Here is a 27,806-nt window from a genome sequence, read left to right as displayed (position 1 = left end):
TTAACACTACCACAAAAGACAAATGGCTCACAGCAGTTCAGTGATTACTGAACAGATCTTTTAAGTGTCTGTCCCCAGTAAAAAATTGGAAAGCAAATCTGTGTGCTTTAAAACTGCACATTTACAGTGTCGATGCCATTACCAAAAGTTGGGTCAAGGATAAGAAGGGAATGTAACTTCACTCTTCTCACTGGAGAATGCAAAGTCAGTTCTAGATATAAAATGAAAATTAGCATAGGCCATTTTTCTTTGATGATAAAAATAAAATGCCCTTTGATGAGTGTGTCTTCACAAATGAACAATCCCTCTGGCCATCTTTTGATACTAGTGAACTGACAAGGGGGCAGCACCCTGACGACTCACTGTCTTTTTGGCAGTCAGTGTCCGCTGCTCCAACAGCGGCTAAGCGGCAGACAAGCTAATGCCACCCACTTGTGCACACACTGCATGCGCCGCTGCTTCTGAAAAGCTTTTCCCACAGTGCACGGCTTCTTCCCGTTACTCAGGGTAAGTGGTGGTCATCCTGACACATACTCCTGCCCTGCTTTACTCTCTACACAGAGTAGTTAGTTAAAGACAACCACTTCAAGTGACGCCAGGCAGCTCACTCCCTTCTATCTGCAGCCTGTAGCCGCAGCAACGGCTAACGTAACACACAGTAACAACCCACAGTCACCTTACTTCTAGAACTCATCTTTGGCTGCTTGACACACAGTTTGTGAAGTATAATGAGCTCCTCTTTTCAGTGAGATGACACCGACCCCGTCTTTGAGTCTAACCTCAACTGGAGAATGTTCAAGTAACCCTTTACGTGCTGCCTCAGATCACCACTTCCTCAGCTTACCCCTGAGGATTTTTGTGGCAAAGAGCATGAAGGGATGAGGACTCAGGAGCCTTCTTCAAGGATGTGGGTGGAAACAGAAAGCCGATTTGAACTCTCAAGAGAATTCTCATTCTTCCCATAAGTCAGACATTGCTCTTCTGTGTGGGTCCAGTCATGAATTTACCTTTTTATCCTACTGATATTGTTATATCACTTGGCACAAATAGAAAAATCAAACAGAAGTTTTCCCACATGTAAGTGGTCACATATTGCTTCCAATGCCACTGGTCAGGCTGCTGCACAAGTGGAATCATGGGCTCATTCCTAGAATATGAATCCAACTGTGATTTACATTCATGTGACTAATCTTGAAGTGTCATTAGAACTAGCCAGGCTGTCTTCTTATCAATCGCTTTTCCCTACAGTCCGGAATGACCAAGGTGGAAACCCACTTCAGAACCAAACAAAATATTGAACAGTCTTGTAAAGCACGTGAAGGGAGAGGGACGCCATGGCACATCCAGGTCAGGGACCTGACCTTGGCAAGGATTCTTTGTTGCTTTGCTAACCTTAATGGAACAGCTTCTTCCAGGTTCTTACTCATATAACACAAACTTTTGGCTCTCTCTGCATAGAAATTCTGAGTTATTGCTGCCAGCTGGCATCAGGGCCAACCAAAATATTCTCAAAAAGTATTAAATCCCATGATAGTTTTATTATAAATAGTTTGATTTTACTCATAAATCTCACTCCTAAAATACCTGTGAGATCGATACTCCATTTGTAGGTACACGACAGACATATTTTTGCTACTTGGAATAGCACAAATGATTTCCACTAGGGTCAAGTCAACCTTATAAAACTGTAGTGAACGGACAGCTTCCAGGAAGCCTGGCTCTCCTACCTGATACCCCCCCCCCAAACGATCTCAATTTAATATGAAGACGACATCCCATACACATGTATCTGGATGTATTTCTCTTCCAGTAACCAACAGTCCTAATAGACCCTTTGGACTAGTTAACTGGCAGGGGACACACTAGTCCTGGTAGGACAACCCAACAGCTCAGTGCTCAATCAGGAATGTATGTTAGAACACCTCTAGAACTGCTATAACAAGACATCTATTTTTAAATCAGATTGGGACCCAGTTTGTGGATCTAACTGGAGAAGGGCCCAGGGGTGCATGCCTCAAAACCCTCCGATTCTGACTCAAACACTGCCACCATTGTAATAAAGTCTATTTATTCCTCCCTACATGATATTTGAGCTCCTAATTTTGTTAAGACTCAAAATTATTGTGCCTTATTATTGTTACTGTTGTATTCACTGGAGTCTTCTTGTAAGACACTTGGAACCCAAACTAGCCATGGACTCCAACATAAAAATCCTGAGTTACTCCAATTCTTCATTTGTAAACCCACACATGTACAGCAGCAGCCTACGTGTTACAAGGGGAGGGCTCTCTCCATCACTAAATGATTTTAAATATCCAAACTGTTCATCAATAAGAGGAAGTAAACATTTTATATTTGAAATTTTATGGGCAGTTTATTAAGTTCAATGTTGAAAGCTATCAGAAGAATATTCTCCTGAAAAATATGTTTTTTTCTTAGAAAAAAATGAAAGGAAGATCCAAACCCTCTCAGCATAGCCACAGATGCTGTGGCAGTCATGCCTCTCCGGAGTCAGGGACAGTCTGTTAGTCTGAGTCGCTTCCTGGGGCCACAGGATTGTAGTCAGGATCGTCCTCAGCATCCTCCAGTTCCAAGTCATCCATTTCCTGGAACAAGGACTCATCCACCTCCACATTGTTCCCGGCTGTGAAAAGCAAGACAGTCTCCCCTTACACTCCAGAACACACAACCATGGTGTATGTGTGTATGTGTGTGTGTGTGTGGGGGGGGGGTGAGTGGTGATTTCCAGGCTCCTAGTGCGAATCTTTCCTAAGTTCATCAGCAGAGACTCTGACAACCCTAGAGCAACTCCAGTCTCCATGTTCATTGTGTAAAGTCTCGCTATTTTAAAAAAAGGCTCACAGAACACTTCAATGTAGCATGTTTCAGCAGAAAACAAGGCTCACTGTCTTCTACACAGTGGACCATCACTGAGCCCAGCCCCCCAGATCATCTCATCTAGTGGTGGCAGATACACATATCTGCTGCACTTCTTAACTTTCTGTCAGATACCTGTATACTTGCCTAGTTCCCTTTACACACAACAGAGGGCAAAGGTTCTAATGTGGAACCCTATAAGCAGCACTGGCCAGGCTCTGCCTCAGCATCACTACCCTGAGACGGCCTGAGGAAGATACAGTACGATACACAGCACTCCCCGATCTGTACAAATGTTATCTTCCTTTCCTCTCAGAGTCTAGCTTACTGACATTCAATCCAGAAGAATATAGCCTGCCTTGAGCAGTTCAGAACTAAAACTATAATGTACCAAGTCCAGGCCAAAGAACAACTGACTGACTTAGGAGGAAAGCTTCTCAAATGTCTTCAGGGAACACCTAACTCCACCAAGAATGAAGCAATTCTAGACGTCTAGAAAAAGCAGAAGAAAAAGTAAGATCTTCATACTTCTACGAAGAAGACAAGATTCTCGAGGGAAAATACCTGGAGGTGACTGACACAGGCAAGGCCAGACTGAGAGACACTGGCGAGTCTTTTTCCCCTAGCGAAGAACTTCAAAGTTTTATGATTAAATAGGAGAAAAAGATTCAGAGGCTGGAGAGATGGTAAGAGCAACTGGCTGCTCTTCCAGAGGACCCAGATTCAAGCCTCAGCACCCACATTGTGGCTTACAACCATGTGTAACTCCAGTTTCAGCAGCAGGACTGGCCTCTTCTGGCCTCCATGGCAACTAAGCACACATGCAGTGCCACACACATACATGCAGTCAAACACTCATACACACAAAATAAATCTTTTTAAAAAAGGAGAGAAGTTCACAGAAATGATTAGAAGGCTACAATAAAAGTTCAGGCAAAAATAATAAAGCCTTCAAATAAGAGGAAGAGATTGCTAGGAGACATTTCCGAGGCAGACTCGGCAGGTCTCTTTGGGAAATCTAGAGATAAAGAGCTACCTTGACCTAAGAGAAGAAGAAAGGAGTCAAGAATAAGTGAAGCCAAGCACGGTGGAGCACACCGATAATTCCAGCACTTGAAGTGCAGAGGCAGGAGGATCTCTCCAAGTTCAAGGCTTATCTACACAGCAAGTTCCAAGCCAGTCACTGCTATACAGTGAGACACTATGAAAGGGAGGGAGGAGGGAAGGGGGTTCAGTTCCTAACACCACAAAGGAAGGGCGAGGGTAAGGGCCAGTGAGTGCCCGTGTGAGGTCTAGAGGAATGGTTTAGTAGTGAGCCCCATCAACAGTGCCTACCCTTCTCCAGCAGATAACCAGGGCACGTCTGAGAAGCCAAATAGACAACTCCAAAGGACAGGGTAGACATGAGAGAAGGTTAGGGAGACCTACAACCCTAAGAAAGTGCGACTGTGACCAGGCGTGACTAAGCATGGCGGCCAGTCTGAAAGCACAAGCAGGCCAACAGTGGGGAGGCAGGCAGTGGTCCCTGCTACCCTCTGTTGGGCACTGTGGAAGCCGGGAAGGGCAGTCCTGTAAGCATCTGTGGATGGATGGGCAGCTGGAGATGCAGAAAGAACAGAGGAGGTAAGGGAGGAGCACAGGACAAGATGTCCCTACAACTGCACACACCGGAGGAAGGGCCGGCTGCCCAGCAGGGGATGCTGGGAGTTCCACACCCGAGGCTCCTCTAAACCCAGAGCAGATTGTGGATTCAGTTCTCCAACGTCTCATACAGACTTGAGGAAAATGTCACCTGAGCTATGCTGTCCCAGTTTTCCAGCTGACAAAGGCTCGTGTATTATATATAACCGCCACCCTGAGAACACTTAAGTCATCAGAAAACGTAAAAAACACACATCGCTATACAATTTAAACATTTAGATAGTGTATAAATTGATCATCTATTAGAACTTATCTTCAAAATGCCATTTTTAACAGGTTTGAAAGGATAAATTTCCTCTCCATAGGTTAAAAGACAACACGTTATACCCACGAGGAAGTCTAACAGTATCTTACCGTCCTCCAGGAACTGGATATCAGATGTGTCAAGATTATGATCTGTTTCAAATAACTGTTTCCCTAAAAGAAATAAATATGCTTAATTCAAATGGCACAGCATCCCTTCATCCCCTGCAATCACTTCAAAGGGTAAGGGCTCAATAAAACAAATCTGAACATCTGTATTTCGGGGAATTTCAATAAATTTATGAATTTTGCAGTAGCTTAGAAGTTAAGACCTGTATTCACACTAAAACAGAAAAAATGAAAAACCTAGGCTCCTCGGGCCTGGAAAACTATGGGTTTGATTCTCTCACTCTGAAGGCTTTTGATCCTCAATATTCTTATTCCAGGATCCAGAATACAAATCAAGACTCACCAATAGAAAACAAAGATGCCGCACACACAGTTACTACGATTTGTGTGTGAAGAGATGCTTGTGTACTACGGCAATCTGTCCTGGTCACCTTTGCGGTCAGGGACAGGCATGGGGTGCCCCGGGGTGAAGGAGTGAGTGACTATACCAGAGAAGCAGCCATACCACTAAGTTTATTTTTCCCGGCTTGTTCTTCTTCTTTCATCCGTTTCTTTTTAATTTCCAGGAGTTCTGCATCAAACTTGGCCTTCCAACTCAAGAAATTCTCAATCGTAACAGGAGTGCCATGGAAGAGTTTCTTAGAAAATAAAGGACACAAGCACCCTGTCAATGAGGCAGCAATTTAACAAACAAAGCAGGGGGAGGGGGGTGTTTGTCTTTCAGATACACACAGCCACGGAGGTGGGGAGCACTACTCATTCCTGCCTGGACCAGTTCTCTTTAGATACACACAGCCACGGAGGTGAGGACACTGCTCATCTCTGCCTGGACCAGTTCTCTTTAGATATACACAGCCACGGAGGTGAGGACACTACTCATTCCTGCCTGGACCAGTTCTCTTTAGATATACACAGCCACGGAGGTGAGGACACTACTCATTCCTGCCTGGACCAGTTCTCTTTAGATACACACAACCACGGAGGTGAGGACACTACTCATCCCTGCCTGGACCAGTTCTCTTTAGATACACACAGCCACGGAGGTGAGGACACTACTCATCCCTGCCTGGATCAGTTCTCTTTAGATACACACAGCCACGGAGGTGAGGACACTACTCATTCCTGCCTGGATCAGTTCTCTTTAGATATACACAGCCACGGAGGTGGGGACACTACTCATTCCTGCCTGGATCAGTTCTCTTTAGATATACACAGCCACGGAGGTGGGGAGCACTACTCATCTCTGCCTGGACCAGTTCTCTTTAGATATACACAGCCACGGAGGTGAGGACACTACTCATCCCTGCCTGGATCAGTTCCCTTTCTGCTTACTCTGCAGAAGTCAAATTTTAAAAATATTCCTCTTCTAAAAATTAAAAAATAAAGACACTATGCAATGCACTTCCTGAACTCGCCATCATTATTTATCATTGAGAAAGTTCTTGGTTGTATTATGTTTGGGCTACACATCAGCTTACAACACTGCCACCCATCACTCTTACTTTACTTGGCGTTGGTCTCTGTATAAGTCGGAGCTCCCTGTGCCAGGGCTTGATAGTTCAATACTACACCCTGGCGGCTCAAGTGGTTGACAATTCTTGGTCTCAGTGAGTGAGCTTTATCAGTCTCTCACTTGTTACTCACAATATGTCACCAACCAAAATCTCACTCCTAGTAAAATTTACTTATTACTTTCACTATTGTGATTTCCAAAAGCAGGTTGCTAAAATTATCAGAAAAAAAGAAAAGATAAATATCAAATAAGCCAACAAAGAGATGTGAAGAAAATGAAAAGATTTTCAAGTATACCTTCTCTGCTTCTTCTGCTTCCTTTTCTTTCTGTTTCTTTTCTTCCTCTCGTCTGGTTTTTATCTGATCGACAATCTCATTTAACTTTTCCTGAACGGCCGTCACGAGAGTGAAGATCATCACCATGCCAAGATTTTCCTCAGCCTACATAAAACAAAGAGCGGTGTGGAGAAACACACTCCCCGGGAAATAAAAGCTGCCCAAAGAACCAAAGTCTAGTATAATTACTGAACCCCGTGTTTAGAACATGATTCCTCACTCAGTTATACCATATAGTTGGATAAGCGAACATTGAAATTTGAGTGCAATCCCAGCACTTGTGAGATGGAAACAAAGGATCAGAAAACCTTGGCTACATAGGGAGTTCAGGGCCAACCTGGGCTACATGTGCCCCTGTCTTTAATGACTAAGACGTGGTCACAGGAAACAAGGAGGTATTGTTGTTCTAAAATCTGACAATATAGACTTCAAACCAAAGCTAGTGGGAAAGATAAAAAAGGGTCATTTCTTAATGATGAAGAGAATTTCAAGAGGGCATGTATGTCCAGAACACGGATGGGTACATGCAGTTTTATAAAAACAACTACTACTAGATGTAACATCAAAGACTAATCCCAGCACCACAGAGTGGAAGACTTCAAAACCCAAAAAGAGTTGCGGGGTGCCTTGTGGGTGCTAAGAACCAAACCCACGTTCTCTGCAAAGATCCAATTCTTGTTTTGTCGGTTCTATGTATTTTGTTTTCACTTCATTTATTGTGGCCCTACATGTAATGACTTCTTTCAGTCTACTGATTTGGGGTTTGGGTTCTTCGGTTTCTATAGCTTTGAGGTATCTTTTACATTATTTGAGATCTTGCTTATTTCTTAATGTAGATAAAGCTATAAACTTCCATCTTAGGACTGTTCTCATATTCTATAGGGTCTGGTAGGTGTTTTAATTTTCATTTGTCTCTAGGAATGTTTGTATTTCCCTCAATTTCTTCAAGGGCCTATTAATCACTCAATAGTATATTGTTTAATCTCTATGCATTTGTGTGTGCTCTAGAGTTTCTCTTGCTGGAATTATTTCAGTTTTCTGGTGTATTTTGAGACTTGATCTATGTGCAAATGAATGATCTGTTTTAGAGACAGTTCCACAGGATGCTAAGAAAACGTATATTCTTCAGTGTTTGGATAGAATGTTATAGAGATATCCTTTAAGTCTATTTGATCTATGATATCATTTAATTTAAATATTTCTCTGTAACTCCAGCTCCAGAGGGTCCACTACCCACTGCTGGTTTTCATAGGCACAGGTATACACACAGTGCAAATACATATATACAGTGTAGTGCTGTAAACCTGGTCTAAAGCCCATGACTAGGGAGGTCACAGATCCTAATGGAGAACCTACTCAGCTAAAGTTAAACAGTCTTCTAAGTATTTATGTTTGTACTTATAGACTAATGCTGTTCCCAATCTTGGAGAGAATCATAACTGCCCAAAGTGCTGAAAATAAGTGACTGCTGACTCCTCATCTCTAAATGGCACATGTATATCAGCCCATTCTATCAAAGTTCAGGGACCATCATGGAAAAAGTTGTGGAAAGAGTAAGAGCCAGAGGATAGAGAGGTGTTCTGTGTCTTCTGAACATGCCATGCCATTGAGCTCACGAACTCATGACAGCTGTAGAGACATACACAAAATCTGTACTAGATCAAACCTGTCAAAATCCCAACATTGAAGGTAGAGGACACAAGGCCCCACCCTCAGCTGAGGAGCTGATAACTTCTAGGAGAAAGAGTCATTTTTCTTCGGGGTATGGCCAATGGTGGGTTGCCCATACTCCGGTGAACAGCCCCTAGCCAGGTGAACAGATAACACTAACTGGTCTTTGTGAATTCTTTGAAGGAAGGGCTAGAGAGTTGGTTCAGTGAGGTTAAAAGCAAACTCCTCTTCCAGAAGACCAGAGTGTAGTTCGACACCCCTACATCAGACAGTCACAACTGCCTCTAACTCTAGCTCCAGGGGGACCCAACACCTCTGCAGGCACCTGCACTCCACGCACAGGGACACACATACATACACATAATTAAAAATAAATCTTTAAAACAAGGAAAAATGAAGAACGGGATGTGAAGGTTGGAGGGTTTTGGTAAGAGAGGGTCTGGGGTAGCATTATATACATGCATGAACTTCTCAAAGAATAAAAATTTTGTCTTTCATAAAGATGCTTTGTGGTTGTATATCATGAATTCTGATTGGTCAATGTACTATTTACATACATTTACAAACATTTTCTAGCCAACATTTAATACTAAGGCCAATAAAATATGCTACTATAAAGCAAAATTATTACCTTACCTGCAATGCCAGTAATTTTAAAATGTCGGAGACATCATTATCTTCTAGATTTTCCTGGGAGAATATTTCATAAAGGGGAGCTTCATCAGGGTATTTTTCACTATATGTAAACTTGAGAGTAGTCTGGACAGCTAAGGCACAAGATAAAAGTTTAATGGAAATACATTAAAAGTATATAAAAGTAATCAGTGTTTCTACTGTCAATAATTTATAAAAATCAGTAAAAAGTAGTACAATAGAATTACTAATTTAAACAACAACCTCAAAGAAATGAGTGAAACAGATCAAGGAAAGGCAGAAATCCCTTCCTGCCCACAAAACATATTTACCACCTAGTGGCATTTAACTATACTGCATTTCAGAGGACAGACAAGATCATTTTGTAAAAAAATCCTGGCAAACAAAAACTTAAGTAAAAATAATATTAGCACATGTTTTGTTTTGTTTTGTTTTTGAGACAGGGTTTCTCTGTGTCGGCTTGGCTGTCCTGGAACTCAAACTAGTCTCTCATTCAGACTTTACTAGGGGAAGTTCCTGACTGCAGAGGACTTGGCGGTAGACTGATTCATATTCAAATACGCGCAATGACAGCAGGATGCTGCTAACTGGGTGGCTAGTGACACATTTTTATACTGGGCACTTTGAGAGGTTAGCTGGGAATTTTTCAACTAGACTCATCTACACTAATCGTCTTAACTTTATGCCATTTAAAAGTACAATTCTTATGAGCACACTAATGCAAGATAAATGCTGCAGCGCAGTATGAAGGCAGTCAAAAATGATAACCCTTTGTAATTCAATCTATGATCTTTTATTTAGAGTTTATCATTTCTGTTATTCACATTTTTATTACTAAAACCTAGTAATTAACAAATATATTTCTTTGCTTTGTAAGAGGGGGCATGCCATAAAGCTCATGCGGAGATCAGAGAACTACAGATGTTGATTTCCCCACCACGTAGGTTCTGAGAATCAAACTCAGGTTACAAGTACCTTTCCCCACTGATCAGCCCCATAACCCACTAATTCAAATCCACGTTGCTCTCAATTAGAAGGCCAAAGCCTACACGACTGATACTGTTTTAATTTTCCTGTTAAATTTCAGTAAGTATTTGTACGGGCCTCTTGTGGTGGTGCAACTCTATAAGCTGAGCACTCAGGATGCTGACCTATGCGGATCATGAACTCCAGAACAGCCGCTGGGAATTTTTTTTAACATTAATCAAATTAGATGCATTTTTAAAAGCACTAATGAACCAAAGCTGGGAACACAGGCAGAGTGCTTGCCTGTGTGTTCAAGGCCTTCATTCAATTGCAGTACTGTAAAATAAAAAAGCACTTGAGAGGCAGGCACAGGCACAGGGCTGAGTGTGCAAGGCCGCCCTGGGTTATACAGGGAGATCCCATTGGACCTAGATGCAAGGTTTCGTGTGTACTAGGTAAATTCTTAACACTGTGCTACAGCCCTCAGCCAATAACAACAAACGAAAACCAGTAACCGCCAAGACATTACTATCACAAAAAGTAAATTTAACACAAAAAATTCACCACCGTCGGCATATTAGTATCTACCTCTACTCTCTGGAGTTCTAGAATTTATTGTTTTCATGTTCATATTTTTTAAAGACACAGTGTAAACAACTGCTATGAATTTTGTCTTGCAGATACATTAAAATGCACATAACTACTTTAAGTAGTTAAATTTTTTGTTTGTTTTTAAGTAGGTATTTTTGTTGCTACTGTGTGTGTTATAGTTTCACTGCATAGCTCAGGCTGACCTTGAATTGAAAATTGCCTTGCCTCAGTCTCCTAAATGATGGGACTATAAGCATGTATTACTATATCTAGTAAAAAGCATAAGCTTTGAAAAAAAAACAACAAAAAGCAAAAGAAACAAAAAAACAAAAAACTTAATGCTTCTACTATAAGCACCAGGTACTCATTACAGAAAAGTAATGATAGCCATGATACTATGCATATGATTGAATCATTTCACTATATGCAAATTTACCAAATCAAAACACTATAGCATGTCTACAACTATTTACTAATTCAAATAGTGAAAGGCTGGAGAGAGAGTCCGTGGGTAAAGCACTTGCCATACAAGTGAGACAATCTAAATTCGAGTCCCCAGAACCCTCATAAAAGCAGGGTGAAATATAGCACACATGGAATTCCAGTGACAAGACGGCAGGTAGACACAGGACAAGCCCCCAAAGCTTGCGGGCAGGCAAAGCAAAGACTGACATCTAAGATTGTCTTCTGACCTCCACACATGGCAAGCAAATAATCTCTCTCTCTCTCTGTTCTACATACATACATACACACACACACACACACACACACACACACACACACACACACACACACACACACACACACACACACACCAGGGGCTGGAGAGATGGCTCAGCAGTTATGAGCACTGTCTGCTCTTCCAGAGGACCCAGGTTCAGTTCCCAGCACCCACATGGTGGTTCACAACCATTTATAACTCTAGTTCCAGGAGATCTGGTCCCTTCTTCTAACCTCTACAGGAAGCAAGCATGTACACTTACATATAAGAAGGGAAACACGCATGCATATAAAATAAAAATAAATCTTAAAAACATAAAAACCCAAAAAAGGGAATTAAGATTGAAGAAACAAAATATATAAAGACATGCCTACAATCTCAAACCTAACAGGTACATCATTCCAACTGCTTCAATATTAAAAATAAGGAAACTTCCTGAAGTATGTCACCATTTACTGGTTAAGACAGAACCAGTATGATTATTATGATTATTATAACAACCCATGTATCATTTCCTTTCCTTACAATAATATCCCATAAGTAGAAATGCACAGAGGGTTATTTTCTTATATCCCTTGTTCCATGATCTAACAAGGTTAATTCTTCAGTCACTGCTCCATGATCTTACACATGTAAGTTTCTACACCCCTTGCTCCACAATCTAACAAGGGTAAATTTTTACATCCCCTGCTCCATGACCTAACAGCATCTCCTGTACTAATCTAAACTCAAAACAGCATATTTCTCTATTCGCCAACACTGAAAATCTACTGGATAAGATGAAATATCTTCATTTTAATTTGCCTTAAGTACTAGTGACTAGTTTTTAAGTAATTATTTATAACTCCATGTCTAGAAACTATGCATCAATTTCCTGTCTACTCTTTTACTAATGGGTTCATTAAGATGAAGTACAGGCCCAGCACTCAGGAGGCAGAGGCAGAGGCAGGAGGATCTCTGTGAGTTCGAGGCCAGCCTGGTCTACAGAGTGAGTTCCAGGACAGCCAGCGTTGTTACATAAAAAAAACCCTGTCTTGGAAAAAAATTAAAAAATAATAAAGTGAAATGAAGTATAGGAACAAAACCAGCACGCCCTGGGTTCTGCTTTAAACACAGTTAAAAAGCATTTCTTCAATTAAGGATGAACTGTTCACAACTACTATTACAGGAGTGTTGTTAGCTCCCAGCGAAGGTACTGTTCAGAATATGGGAATGATCTCCAGAAAGTTTAATAAGAAAATTAATTCTGTCTCAATGAGTGCTGCCATGCCACTCTGCATACATACATAACATACTGGTTTCACATAGCCAACTGATGCTGAAGAGCTGTGGGGGCAGAGTGAGAGCAAGATTTATTTGGAATTTTAATATACTAACACTGTAGAAACTTACCTATAAAAGTACAGAAGAAGTAACTTTAAAAGTTTTTTCATTGAGATTGCAAAATATGTCAATGTGAAGCTCATTTTCCATAACATAATAGTCTTTAAGTGATACCACTAAAACTGACTGATTCCTCCTGACAGAATGTGTTACCACCTGAGAAAAACATTCTTGAGACTGTCAACTTACATGTAACTTTTAAAATGATTAACTGACTTAGACCAAAAATAGATAACCTTCATATTCTCACTAACTTTAACTTATTTAGCTTACTAGTTTTAAAGCTATTTTATTGAGGGGTAGGGAGACAACCATAAGCAGATAGGTGTACATCCCTCCTGTTTATAACAGCAAATGCTCAATAAATAATCTACACTTCCAAAGAAAATAGCAGCATTTGAAAAGTTGTAGTCACTTGACAAATGCTTTGAACAAAAATCTCCACCTTCTCTTCATCTGCTGTACTATTAACCTAAATTCTTCATTTTTAAACACCCAGCATACTGGCCGGTCTACAGAGCCTGGACTGCCTCTGTCCCCAGGAGTCACACCTCCACAGTAAACAGAGATGTCAAACACAACAGTAGCAGCGCCTCTGCACCTCCACACCTGCGATGCCCTGCACAATGGCTGCAGAAGGAGCAAAAGTCCTAAGAAGCCTAGAAAAATCAGAGGAATTTCAGTGTGCTTACTTTCGTCATTTTCTCCAGCCTCTGACGTCACAGTAATGGTGAAGCTGGGCGGATTTTCTGATAATACTGCAAGAAAATATACACAGCAGTTATTAGGATGCTTCCTACAGCAGACACTCCCAGTGATTTACTGGTGCTCAGCACTAGAAATTCATACCTCACCTGTGCTTTCATTTCAACCAATACAGACTAACAGAACACTGAATTGAGAAAGCCACCATTTCAAAAGAGAGGAATCTTAATCTGCAAAGAAGTACCTTTAGTTAAACAACTCTCTAATCAATTAAATATTAGGTCATTTATATTTTATTCCTAAATCTACCAGCATATGAAATGCATTCCAAAAAATCCCAAACAGAATGGTAAACAAAAACTTTGGCATTTTTTTCACCAGCCACACCCACTGATATATTCATGTTATGATGGATTATTATATTATCTTGTTTTTTTTTTAATATATGTTTAAGTGAAGTCAAATATAATCTTTCCAAAAGTCTGGGCCTTTACCATTTTTCACACAATTAGAAAAGAAGTTAGATAATAATCTAAACATCAAATTACTTAAAACTTGTGAAGCCAGACATGTAAGTCAACATTTACATAGACAAGGAAGCTTCAGAGCCCACTTTAGAGCATGTCCAACAACATCTGTCCATCATCTACTCTCATACAAGAGTATTACAAAATGCTTGAGGAAGCACAAACCAGTGCCCAGTGGAGTCTGGAAAGTGAGCAAATACTGACTTAATGGACGAAATGGAAAAGGTAACAAAGGAAACACTAAAAGCCAAGTGAGAAGTAACCAGGAAGCCTCTAGCTGCAGGGGTGGCCACAGAGTAAGCTTTGCTCCGCCCCTGGGAAGCATGGCCTCAAGGCTGGCAGCAGCTTTGTCAGGGCTCTGGAAGAGCTCAGGACACTCAAGAAGCCGCTGTGGAGACTGCGTGCCTTCATACTGCCCAGGCACCTTCTGAAACCACCACAGACACGTGTTACCAGTAATGTTTTTAGGATGGAGACCCTCACTGTAACTCGGGTTTAAAACACAATGATGAGCTGGACTGTGGTGGTGGTGCACGCCTTTAATCCCAGCACTGGGGAGGCAGAGGCAGGCAGATCTCTGTGAGTTCGAGGTCAGCCTGGGCTACAGAGAGAGTTCCAGGAAAGGCGCAAAGTTACACAGAGAAACCCTGTCTTGAAAAAACAAACACACAAACAAACAAAAATAAGCAAACAAAAAAAACCCCACAATGATGCCCCAAAGATGAAGCACTCTCCCTGGACTCAAACTGTCCATCACAGTCCCAGACAATACACCCCTTGCTGAAAAGGCATTGGAAGCTTCTTAAAAGCTCCCAAATAGGTTGTCATTACCGATTTTAAATGTTTATTACAATACATGACGTATGTTTCATTATTCTTCCTTAGCATTAACATATCACAAAATGTAAATACTGTGACACAGAAATAAATGACATACCAACCAACAAGGACTCCAGGAGGCTATTAGCCTAGCAAACACAGCCGTGCTGACTGAGCACCACAATGTACTTGTGCTGTGCCCTGCAGTTTAACAAAAACCCTTTAAACCCATACCAAGATCATGGGTTTATACTCCTAATACAGTCCACCTAATTTAAGCTATTAAATACAAAATAATTTGCCTTATATACCACTAAAAAAGATGCCAATTAAACCATGATACATAAGTTCTTATGTTAATCATGTTCAAATATCCGACATGCATCTCAGAAACATCCATCATCACCTCAAGGCCACAGATGAGGACACTGAACTGCAGAGCGCTCACATCAATTACCTACATGCGGTCCTGCAGTTGTAAGTGGTAGTACTATATGAATCACACAGGGCTCCGTGTTAAAAGGACAAGAACATTTCCAGCTGATAAATTTCACACTATTATTTGAATAAGGCTGAAGGCCATGAATGGCATGTTAGTAAGCAAAGGGGAAGGAGGAGGATGTGTGTGAGGGTGGCAGATCACAATGGCTGGGAAGCTGAGGAACGTTTAGAGAACTGTTTCCCGCAGGATGGACAAACGTTAAGTGGTGTAGTGCAAGGACATTTCATGGTGCAAGCCCAGACAGTAACAGTTTCTGTCCTGTCGCTGCTCAGGACAGAACATCGAGCGGGAGTACACAGGAGAGGAGGCAGACAAAACTAGGCAACTTGTACAATCAATCAGGCAAGGCTAATGAGGTTCTGAACTGGGATGGGAGCCATGGGAACAGCAGGAAATTGTGATGACAGCTGGAGCTGGCAGCTGCGAATATGGTGCCACTAAACCTAGCAGGAGTGCAGAAGGAATCGGACAGGATATGTTTGAATAGAGGGGGACCTGGAGTGAGGGGCTGGCAATCAAAAACCAGCCAACAGGAGAACCAAACAAGGCCTCAGCTCAATTTGCATCTTCCAGTAATAGCTGAAGCTATCAGACCAAGGAGATCATTAGAATTAGATAATGAGAGCATGAGAGAACACGGTCAAAGACAAAGGCCAACAATTTGGAGAAAAAAGTGAGAGAAAAAAACCAAACTGCTGGAGAGTAAAAGCAGCAGCCACAGAAGACAGTAACAAACCATAAAGAAGCATTACACAAATCACAGGGCAGGAGTCAGGGTGCAGGACAGCCCCGTTCTCCCACCCCATCCCACCCCCGCTTCCTAGCATGGAGGTTTTATCACATTACCCGCCTTTATAAGCAGTTCTCAGGACAGTCTGGTGGCACCTGCCAGCAAGTCCAGCACTTAGGAGGTGGAGGGAGGACAGTCAGGAATGCAAAGATGTCCTCAGCTACAGAGGGCACTGGGGGCTAGCCTGAGCTATGCAAAGCCCTGACAAAGGTAGGGAGGGGGCAGACAACAAAAACTAAAAGCAGCTCTCTATCTGTCCTCAGAGCGTTAGGAGAGAGGGGGCTACAGAGTCCAAACACTAGAAACCCTCGTCCTGGTGAAAACACCGGGTTTGACAGGAGTCTCTAGAGTGTGCACTGTACAGTTTGTGCACGGAGGACCTACTGACAGATCAGATCTAACCCGGCTGGGCTCATCTGGTTCCTGCTCACCTGTCAGTGCCCTCTCATCTCCTTATTTCCCACTTCTGACCTCACGCTCTAGCAATGCCATCCCTGGTATTCAGCACAGTGTGTCTGCTGCGGAATGTTTAACTAGGCAAAGGTGTGTTACATATGTTTATGCTGCATTTGTTTAACGATGTAAAGAAGTGTTGCCTTGCCTGCCTAAGGCACCCGATTGATCTAATAAAAAGCTGAATGGCCAATAGTTAGTCAGTAGAGGAGTGAGGGGGCTGGCAGAGAGAAGAAGTCAGAGGAGGAATCTAGGAGAGAGAGAGAGAGAGAGAGAGAGAGAGAGAGAGAGAGAGAGAGAACGAGGGAGAAAGAGGCCTGGGGACATCCAGACATGAGCAGGGCAGGCAGAATGATTGGTAAAAAGCCCTGGGGCAATGTAGATGCTGAGAAACAGGTTAACCCAAGCTGTAAGAGCTAGTGGGGCACGCGCAAACTAAGGCCAAGCGTTCATAACTAATCATAAGTCTCCCTAAGTCTCCACGTCATGATTTGGGAGCTGGTGGTGGCCAAAAAGAAAGCCAGCTACATGTGTCAAGGCAGAGTCCCGCTTCTGTACATCACATCCCTGGGAAAGACTGTTTCCCCAGTTCCACTTAACTACTCAGATCTCAGTTGTCCAAAACTCTCCTTCCCTACTGCCCTAGAAGACTGGGTTCTTTAATGTGTGACTACCAAATACTTAGTAAATGAAGATGCCGGAGGGACACAGAGAAGCTAGCAAGAATGACACAGAACAGCTAACCTCCGAGAACAGACTAGGGAGGAAAGGCGGAGCAAAGGAAGAAAAATTCCAACCATGAAAAACCACAAGAGTAAGGGCTGGGAACAAAAAAAAACCAAAAAACAAAAAACCCAGGACCACAAAGGTCACAGAGGCAGGAATCTACCTGGCAGTTCTAAGGTGTGCTCATGTCCACATGCAGCAAGAAATCAAAATCATTAGCTAATGCAGAAAGAGGAGGATGAGGCCCCGTTACCTGAAGGAGCAGAAACTTAAGTGGTCTGTTTCTAATAAGGAATATCTTATGCTTACTGAACTGTTACAAAGTATTTACATTTATATTACTTCCCATCAAACACTTGAAGAAATCCAGGCTTGCAAAAGACACCACACCAAGCTGCCACTTTGGGGGGGGGGGGGGGGCTAAGAAAGAGAAATGCCAGAAACCTCTTCTATGTGATGAGGTAAGTTCCTACTATAAAAATGAAGGCAGATATGCCTTCTGACAGCTACCAGGAAATTTCCTTAAAAAACTGCTAGCTCCCCACCCTAACCCACCCTCAACCCTTTATCTATGCTGCTGCTGCTACCGACTTGACCAAGATGGTGAGACCACCTTAGGGATGACAAGTCTAGAAGCCCCTTCCGGAAGGAACTTTCCTGAATGGGTGCCGCCATAAGACTTTTATGTACAATGAAAATAAACTTTTACTTCTAAAACCTATTGTCTGTCACAGCTGAATCTACAATAAATAAATAATAAAAATAAATTAAATTAAATAAAATGAAGGGAATCAAGGGATAGTGCCAATGTGGGGATGGAAAAATTACTCAATTGTATTTGCAAAAACTAACAATCCTTAAATTCTGTTTTGTTTAACATGAGATTTCGCCATGAAACCCAGGCTGGCCTGAAATTTCCAATCCTCCTGATTCAGGCTTCCAAGTGCTTGGATTATATGCATGTACCACACCTGGTGGGTTCTTGAGTTCTGCTGATGGAGCAATCCCATTCTAATGCACTGCTTGTTCTAATGCACAGCTGTGGGTTAGGATAAGCCACAGGTACCAGACTTCTACCACTGTGAAAAGAACACAATACTTTTGAAGTTTATTGCTGTGTGTGTGTGTGCTTGTGTGTACTTATGAGTATATGGTGTACACATGTGTGTGGTGTGTAGTGTGCGTGAGTGTGTCCCAGGTGTGAAGAAACCTGCAGAGACAAGAAGGGATATTGGATCCCAAGAGTTGGAGTTACAGGCAGGTGTGGGGCATCTGATATGGGTTCCTAGACACTGCAGAAGTGTTCTTAACCCCTGAGCATCTCTCTAGCCCAAGATCAAAGTACTTTTGAGAAAAGCAGTGGGTTTCTGGGCATAGTGGAAGGAATTAATGAATAAACAGAGGAGATGCTAGGTGATACAGAGAACATGAAATAGATGGAATTGAGGATTTTGTTTAAAACATAATGGAGATGATGTCTAAAAGCTATGCCAACAGGCAATATACAAACAACCTTGGTTTTACACACACACACACACACACACACACACACACGGAAAAAAAAAAAAAAGAAAAAGAAAAAACCCAGAAGCTCCTATTAAAATAGGTTCTCTTTTTAGGGGGTACCTAATCTTTCAGAAAGTATTTCTCAAAAAGTCTGCTTTCACATACACTCTCTACTCTTCCTTTATAATACCACCGCAACTACTGAGTGCTAATGAGTTCTATCAAAGGAGAACAACAGAAGATATAGAGGATTATGTCCTCTCTTGGTAAAGCAAACAGAATTAAGGGAACTTGGTTTTGGTTAGCTGAAGGTCAACCACTGACTTCCAAACCTCCCCCACTATCATATATTCTAATACAGAAACGGAAATAACTAACTTCTACTAGCTTAGCAGATCCCTGTCAAGCAAAGCACCAACTGATGGAGAATGGTATCTAGAGAGTATTTATACTTTGCAAAGCTACTTGTTAGGAGGGTGGGTTAAAGTGCAGCCAAGCTACAGAACAGGCACAAGGAAGAAACTGTAGCGTGGTGATGGTTCACAACAAAGGCAACACTGGACCAAAAGGTCATCGCAAATATAACATCCCCAGATTCTAAGTTTCAGCGAGGTCTGTGGGCCAGAAGTTGCCTTTCTGATATCACACAAGGTCAGGTGTTCCTAACAAATGCTTCTCTCCTAGTTCACAAATATCCATTACAGAGAGGGTAGGGTGAGGCAGGGTGAGATCCAATTCCTTCACCAGATGGAGCATTTGCCAAATCCAGTACTAAATGTGATTCAAAACGAGGTGAGAAATCTGCAAACTAGTGTTCTTGGCAAACTGACATAGGGTAACTTTCTTAAACCTAAATATAAGTATGGAAACATAAATCCAACACACCACAAAACAAACCTTAGAAATCCTCACAATTTCCAAGATCAAGCACAGAAATATTTTATTTCAAAGTCCTACCGTTTCCCTAAAAGGTTTCATAATGATCAAAAGCAATCCAAAAATCCCTAACAGGTATAAATCAAGATGTTTTATTTATTGCAAAATGTGTACGGATGCTAAACAGGAATTACAAGCAGGATCAACTGGTAACTATGGAAGCGTTGAATACATCACAATAGTCACAAATTGTCATCTGTTACCCTGGCTCGGGCTCCTCAGGCACTTATGCGTCTGACAAGAATTTCAAATACTACAGTTATTGGGACCTAGTAAAGTTTGACACAATACTGCTTTAGGACTTACAGTATATGACCTTGTAAGACACATATGAACAGTATTTAGCAAAGGGTACCTTTACATCAAAGACAAGAATATTATATACCACATGCATGCATTTTTGCTTCTGCCTACAAAAAGTTCGTACCTATTATATTTTGAAAGTACTAGAAAGGTCTAAACATCGTGATTAAGACGATCTGACAACTGACCCTATTTTAGTTTGACATCGACATATAAGCAAGGATAGAGAAGGGAGCCAGACTCCATACACACTCACCCAGGTAACGACACTCTCAAACCCCTCTTCACTCATCCCCTTAACATCCTCAGCACAGCTGTATTGCTGGTGAGAGAACATGAACACCACAGGAGCTACACAGGGGTAGCTGAGAGACATCTGCCTGTTGGCAAAGCAGAACAAAATTTGCTACCGTTGCAAGCGGTTGATCAAAAGGTGAAGCCAAGGGGGGGGGGGGGACTAAACAATGAGAAGGTGGGTTTGGAGTTCAGGAGTTAAAGCAATACCCCTTAGGCTCTTAATCCAGACAATCGGTGATATTGGCAACATTTGGAGGAAGGGCTGTGGGATGTAAATCCCACCAAACTGGAGCCTACTCATTCAAACTGGCTTCACCTCGACTGCTCTCCAATCTTGAAAAACCATAGACAGGCTATCCAAGAAAACATAGGCTCACGCGGAAGAATTCTCCTAATAAATTAATTTCTCACGCTTCTTCCTTTAGTCCAAATCTGCTCTTCCTTCACCTCAGCTGAAGCTGGATCCCAAACCTAAGTCTGCAGGGTGAAAGAACAAATAAGAACTGGGGACCTCTGGCAGGAGGACCCAGAGCACAAGCCACTTGCCTTCCTGAGCCTCCAGAACCTCGACGAAGTCTAAGACACCGTGCAATCTTAACACCTAAGATCCTCGGCAGCCACATCGTACGCCAGGCATTCTGCAGAATGCCCCATCATTCTTATACTTAAATAAAATAGACAAGCCCGAGTGCTCTGCTCTCAAAACTCAGCATGTCAACCACCACTGCAGGAAAAACAGCTGCTACTTCATAAGAGGGTAAAACCGGGAGAGAGGGGAAGGAAAAAAAAAAAAAAGACACTCCGCGGCGCAGGCGAAACTCATCGCACTCCGAGAGTTTCTTTCCTCGTGCTTCAGTGATTCTCGGGTGGCTGCGGTTACGTGAAACCAAAGCGCTCGGGATCGATTCCAGGGGCTCCGCCGGGCCACCCGGACCTTCAGATTTCAGGGCAGTGGAGAAGGGAGCCGGCAGGGTGCTGGAAACAGACTGGGGAGCCTGGGCAGAGGGGCGGCAGGGAGGGCCGCGCGGCCCCGGCCTCCGCCCCAGCGCGGGCGGCGGCCAAAGTCACCTGTGAAGGAGTCAGGATAGATGGACTCCAGAGCCTCCAACTCGTTGCGTTGCTCCTCGCCGTAATCTGTCATCGTGGCCCGCGCTGCTGCCCGTGCATCGGCGCGACACCCTGGCGGCAGGCTGCAGCGGACACCGCGGCCGCCGGCTGCCGGGCGGGCGCACGCGCAGAGTCCGGGTAGGGGGAAAAGGCCTGGACCCACGCCTGGACCCGGCCTGCAGGGGGAGGGGGGGGCTTCCCGATGCCCGTGTCGGAGTTCGACTCGTCGCGCCTGGAGTGCGGGCCGCTGATTGGTTGCCTGCCCACGGCCGCTCGGGATTGGCTGGAGCGTGACGGCAGCCCGTCGGGCGTTCGGGAAGGCCGGCCAGGGCCTGCGGCTGGGCTGTGCGGGCTTCGAAAGGAGAGGCCGGGCGGAGCGGCATCTTCATTCTGCGCTCGATGAGTCTGGCCTGAAAGTCTGGGTCTCGCGTAGGGCGCGGGGGCGTCACCGAGGGCGGGGCTTGGAGGTCCGCCGGCTTCCGCCTTTCCGGGTTCCCAGCCCAGGTCCTGGGCCTGAGCCGCTTGGGGTTCGCTGCTGGCCGGATTCTGGGGTCACTGGAGGACTAGATCAGGGCGGACTCTTGTAAGCCGAGCTGGGAGGTCTGGGGAGCCGCGGGGCGCGTCCGGGGTCTGCCCGGGTTGCTGGGGAAGCAGGAGATCCCGGGTCGAACCGGAGGCTGGACGTCGAGCCCCGGGTTCAGCAGATCTTGGGCTTCACGTTAAAGCTACAAAATAAACGAGGCGGGAAATTGGCCTCAAGATGTCTGCAGTTGTGTTTCAGCGAACAGATGAGGGTGCGGGTTTTAGTCACGGTTTTGACATTCTAAAAATTGCGGTGAAATGCCGAGAAAAGTACCCAATGTTTGATCTAGTTCCACTTCTGCTAATAGACTGGTCAGCTTCAAGTTCATGACAACAATCAAAATGTCAGTAACCGTAGCAGCAAAAAACTAGGAAAACAGTTTACATACGTTTTTGTGAAATAACTACTCAACAGTTAGTTGGGTTAATATTTGTTTATATTAAAAGAGCACCTGTTAGCTTAAACAAAATGTGGGGAAATGTGCCTCAGGGAAAATAACCCAACATACTAAAAATATTCCCTCATAATTTCTTTGCCTTTCTTGTGTATTAAAGCTCACTTTCTTGTTTAGTGTTCTTTTGCTAAATTATGATGGATCCATTTTTAGGTTGTCTAGGTTTTGACTGTGGTCGTTGCTTGGATTGATCTTGCTGACTAGCCTGGGATTGCAAGAATTTGTGATACCCCTAATCTGGCCTCAGTAGTGCCATGATTGTAGGTTTGAGTTACAGTGCTCCACTTGCACATATGATTTTGGTTTGGTTTGGTTTGTTTATTAGCAAGTATTGCTTACTTACAGCAGAGGAATACATTGTAGCCAATGTATTCAGGCACATTGTACTTCTGACTTCTTGTTTCAGATACATTAAGGGTTGGTTTTTATCTCCTTTTAAACTTTAAAGGAGGGGAAAGGAAACTCCTGTGATACTGAGTATCAAAGTCCACGAAGTAACATTTCAATTATAAACTGTTTGTTTGCTGATTCAAAGGAATTCCAATGATTTGCTACCAGATGGACCTTGGAGAGTAGCTACTTCACAGTTTTTGGGGTTTTTTGTTTGTTTGTTTTGTTTTTGTTTTCTTTTCGAGACAAGGTTTTTCTGAATAGCCCTGGCTGCCCTGGAACTCGTTCTGTAGACCAGGTTGGCTTTGAACTCAGTGGTCAGCCTATTGAGTGTTGGGATTAAAGGCATGTGCCACCACCGCCGGGCTGCTGCACAGTTCTTAAGGAAACAGTTCACTTGGCAGGTTGGAGGCCAGTGGGGAGCATGCGCAGTGATCTGCGTGCATATTGTGAGGAATTCTTCAAGTGTTCGAAAAGTGGTTCAGACTTGGTATTTGAGACATGCTGCTGTGGCTACTCCATGACACAAATCTGAAAGTATAGACGATGCTATGGCGATAAGCCAAGCAAATCTGTGCTGATTTGAACAAACATAAGGATTGAAGTATATTTTGAAAATAAAAGTGTCAGGATTTGGTGGTGGTGAGTAAGGGAAGAGTCAAGACAACTAACTTGGAAGATAAAGTTCTGATGATCAGAAATGTCAGGTGAAGAAGACAGCGTTCATTTGACAAAGACGATGACACATGCATGTTTCAATGACCCATGAGTCAAAGGACAAGGCAAACAAATCCTAACAGACTAACAATGAAAACAACCTGTCAAAATAGGTGAGGTACAAACAACCAGCGTAAAATTCACAGAATGGCTACTGTTTGCATGTTTCCGTCTTGTAAGTGGAATGGCCCGTTGTTTGATCACCACTTCATGAAGTGAAATTGTGGGTGGTACATCCCTAACTTGTCTACCCAGCTTAGAGACACAGATAGGTATAGTCCTCACCCCTCATCAAAGAAGCTGCTTTCCAAAGCAGACTGAGAAACAGAAACCACAATTCATCCAAATGCAGAGAACAACTGACTGGGGGGTATCCAGCCCCAACTGATACATCTTGCACACAGCCCATACACCCAAGGCCAGGGAAACATAGCAGAAAAGGGAGGGGAAACTGAAAGAGCCAAAGGACCAGGAAGTCTGCTGCAAGATTGTCTTCTAGATAGGACAAGTATCTATGCCCATGAAATCTCAAAAATATGATGGCTTAAACAAAACCTGAACAATGACAAAACTAATTGACAAGGCAGTATGGAAGGGGGAAAATCCATAGGGCCTCACCACTTGATGAAGAGCCACAGACAATTACCAGCTGCTGAGAATTAGTCTTCCCCACAGATAGACCTTGAATGGTTATCCAATCCCAAGTGGTCAGCCCTCAAAAGTACACATATAAGCAACACTAAATAGACTCAGCAGATTGCATTTTTGTACATATTCCCATATATATATGAAACAATAAAGAATAAGAGGTCATTGATTTTAAAGGGTGGTGTGAGGCATTAGAGAGGGGGACATGAGGTAATTGTGTTTTAATAAAATTTTAAGAACTACAATTAGCAAAAATTAAAAGGAATTCTGGGTAAACTTTTTCATGCCTATTATTATATGTCAGCAAACTAAAGGTTTTATGAATACTGTGTGTGTGTGTGTGTGTGTGTGTGTGTGTGTGTGTGTGTGTGTGTCTTGCTAGAGATCAAACCCAGGGATTTGCACAGACTTGGCAACTCTCTACCACTCAGTCATGTCCCCAGTCCCTGAGTGAAACAGGAGAGTTCCAGGGCTGCTCTTATGAAGAAACATGCAACCCTTACTGGGCCCTACATGAATGGGGATTATTGAGCATGTTCTGTTGATCTCCTGATTTCATTCTGCAGTAACAGGTGCTTGTAGGACAGGAAGCCCTTAGCTATAATTGTAGAAAATTGTCGAAGGAGAAATGATCCTTTGAGTGTGTCTGTTTTAACTTGCCTATTTGTTTCACTGGTTAGGAGTAGGCCTATTTCAGGCTCTGCCAGGCGACAAGCGGTGTAATGAGAGTGACCCTCATGACTCGGGACAGAATCAAGGGCTCTCCACTTAGTCACTTACAGCTACATAAGCTTGTAAGATTGCAGAAAGTCCATCAAGTACTGTGCATTAAAGTATGCTGCAAACTCAAAAATACAATACCAGCTTTATTAACAATTTTTAAAAATACAATATTGACCAGAAACGGCAGGAATGAGGGGCCTGAGGTGTTGAGAGGACCAAGGATGATGGACAGGTAAAGATGAAAAACGAAGAGAAAAGCAACAGCTGGGAGCAGGAAGGACTGCACGTGCTGATGACTCACGCTAAGCAAGTTTATGAAGAGGTGCAACATCCTATTGTTTTTCATCTGCAGTACAGCAGCCACACCTGATCCTGTCGCTGTCTCAGCTGCTGACTGGGCCTGCACAGCCACCTGTGGCCACCACCTCAGCTGCCTCCACTTAGGGAGACAAATATTGTTTTAACTAAGTCTTTATCTTCTTATTTTACCAATAAAGACTCGGGAGCCAGATGCTGGAGTGAAGACCTGCTGGCTCAGAGAGGCAGAGAAAGCAGCCAGCTGACCTTCCTCTTCTGCCCTCACCCTAGAAAGAGCTCTCTTCTAGGCCATCTGAAACAAAACTCCTCCAACCAGATGTCCCTCTCCTTCTACTTCCTGTGTGTCTCTCTCTCTCTCCTCTCTCTCTCTCTCTCTGACTCCCAGACTCCCCCTCACTCTCTATGTTCACTTCCAGTCAACTGGTTGCTTGCTCCACCTCTCAAACTATGGTTGATTTTATTTAAATAGTGCAACCTTGGGGTTCACAGTGTGATCAAATATCCCACAACATCACATATACTATTTGCAGAGGAGAAATGGCCAAGGTCAACAGAAAGCTAAGTCAGACAATGTTGGCAAAGAGAACATGGGATCCCTCAGACACAGCTGCCTAAGGAGCAATAACCACAGACCATGGGGTAGAGTCAGGTCCCCAGACATGGTAACCGACTCCTGCAAGGCACTAGCCTGAGCATCAGATGGGCCTTGCCAAGTCCTTCCTAGACAAGAACACAGAACTAAAGTTCCCTTTGTCCTTTCAGCAGAGCCTCTAAGAAAGGCCTGGGTCATTTCATTGTTAGTATTTAAGTTTCTTCTCTAAGTACTAGAAAGTTACAGTGGCTGTTTCTTAGTTGTTATTACTGTTATTGTTCTTGTTGCTGCAGCCCAGAACCTAACAAGGAACAGATCAGTGAAGAATTTCACAGTCACAAGGACATATGGAATATAGATATAGATAGATAGATATAGATATATGGGATATTTAGAATATATTCTCACAGTTCATAGGGATATAGGAATATGGCTTACAGTTAATAGGGATATATAGAATATATATGATATATATGGGATATATACATACGGATATGTAAGATATATATGGGATGTATTCTCAAAGTTCATAGGTATATACTTCCATTGTGGCAAGGAAGGCTGGACTGTGGGGAGCGTAATGAAGGGAGGAGGAGCAGGCTACAGCTATCTGCTCACTTCTCCATGCATCTGGAAGGAAATGTGTTGCTCCTGTCTCCCTTCTTACTCATCCTGAGCCCGCAGGATGGTAATGCCCACACTCAGGCTAGTTCTTCCCTGCTCAATTAGTCTTTTGTGGCAACACCTCACAAACATATCCCAGAGCGCTAATAATGCTCTAGTTGTTTCTTAATCCAATCTAAACACCAATCCGAGTTGGTGTTTCTTTTTGCTTTGTGGCTGTTGAGGTTCCAAGTCAACCTTAGTGCTCACAAATCCAGAACTGAGCATTGTCTTTTCAAGTGTTTCATTTACGAGGTGTCTCCAAGGCCCATCACTAATCACAACCACATGACATTTCATTTCAGTGTCAGCCCCTGGAAAGGTGGTGTCATCAGTCATCTGGTCTACCATACCTGGCCTCTCTGCTTCCAGTTGTAGTAGAATTGTTAGAAGTTCTTATTAATAAAATCAAATCTGAGGCAGGTTATTGGGGTGAATGCTGGAAAGTCAGAGAAACAGAACAAGCCACAGTTTCCTCACCTCGCCAGTTCCTCAGCTGGTCTTGTTTCCTCAGACTGTAAGCTTCTGTGTCCTCATCCCAATGGGTCTCAGCTGAACTGTGCTGCTCCAAAGCCTGAATGCAAAACCAGCTAAATGCTTAACTAACTCAGTTCCTGGTCCTCACGCCTTATATACCTTTCTGCTTACTGCTATCACTCCCTGGGATTAAAGGCTGGATTTCTGGGATTAAAGGCATGTGTCACCAAGCCTGGCTGTTTCTAATGTGGCTTTGAACTCAGAGATCCGGCTAGCTCTGCCTCCAAAGTGCTGGGATTAAAGGCATGCACCACCACCGCCCAACTTCTGCTATGGCTTGCTCTGACCCATTTTCTAGCCACCATTTCTGGCTCTGTTCTAGTGCCTGTCTGTTCTCTGACCCCAGATAAATTTATTAGGGTGCATAATATTTTGGGGAACACAATACCACTACATCCAGTCTTACCCTAAGTCTGTGACACAGTACAGTGTAGTGGGTAACCATTCCAGCTTTGACCTGGATATTTCAACCCCCTTTGAGGCTTCAATAATGGTCACGCCTAAAAGGCGGGGCTGAGAGAGGATGCTGAAGACCCGGGATCCAGATGCAGGGGCTCTCTTGGTTCCTGAACCCTGGACGCTGAAGGTAGACCAAGCAGAGTTCTCCAGAGAACACTGCTGGACTGTGCAATACCTTTCCCAGACCCTGTAAACTATCCTTTCACTTGTAAGTTACCCCACAAAATAAACCTCCCTTTTAACTTCGTGGAGTGGCCTTAATCATTT

At 43.2% G+C, this 27,806-nt stretch overlaps 1 protein-coding gene across 2 annotated transcripts; it reads right to left on the bottom strand.

Moving 5' to 3' along the window:
* Positions 1-1,009: 1,009 nt before the first annotated feature.
* Rwdd1 (RWD domain containing 1) lies at positions 1,010-21,668 on the bottom strand. 2 transcript variants are annotated; one of them, XM_036169388.1, is made up of 7 exons: positions 20,895-20,945; positions 13,477-13,542; positions 9,106-9,236; positions 6,760-6,903; positions 5,456-5,588; positions 4,933-4,995; positions 1,010-2,644 (listed from the first exon to the last, which is right to left on the bottom strand). In XM_036169388.1, exons 4-7 carry the CDS (start codon positions 6,883-6,885, stop codon positions 2,526-2,528), a joined length of 441 nt encoding a protein of 146 aa, XP_036025281.1. In that variant the 5' UTR covers positions 6,886-6,903; positions 9,106-9,236; positions 13,477-13,542; positions 20,895-20,945; the 3' UTR covers positions 1,010-2,525. The 2 variants fall into 2 exon arrangements, with proteins under 2 accessions (XP_036025281.1, XP_036025280.1); XM_036169387.1 differs by lacking the exon at positions 20,895-20,945 and adding an exon at positions 21,417-21,668 and having other exon boundaries at positions 1,145-2,644.
* Between the last annotated feature and the right edge of the window lie 6,138 nt (positions 21,669-27,806).

Source organism: Onychomys torridus, chromosome 19 (genome assembly GCF_903995425.1).
Source record: "Onychomys torridus chromosome 19, mOncTor1.1, whole genome shotgun sequence".
Taxonomy (NCBI): domain Eukaryota; kingdom Metazoa; phylum Chordata; class Mammalia; order Rodentia; family Cricetidae; genus Onychomys; species Onychomys torridus.
The sequence above is the reverse complement of the archived record's forward strand: the minus strand, read 5'-3'. Positions and strand labels throughout refer to the sequence as shown.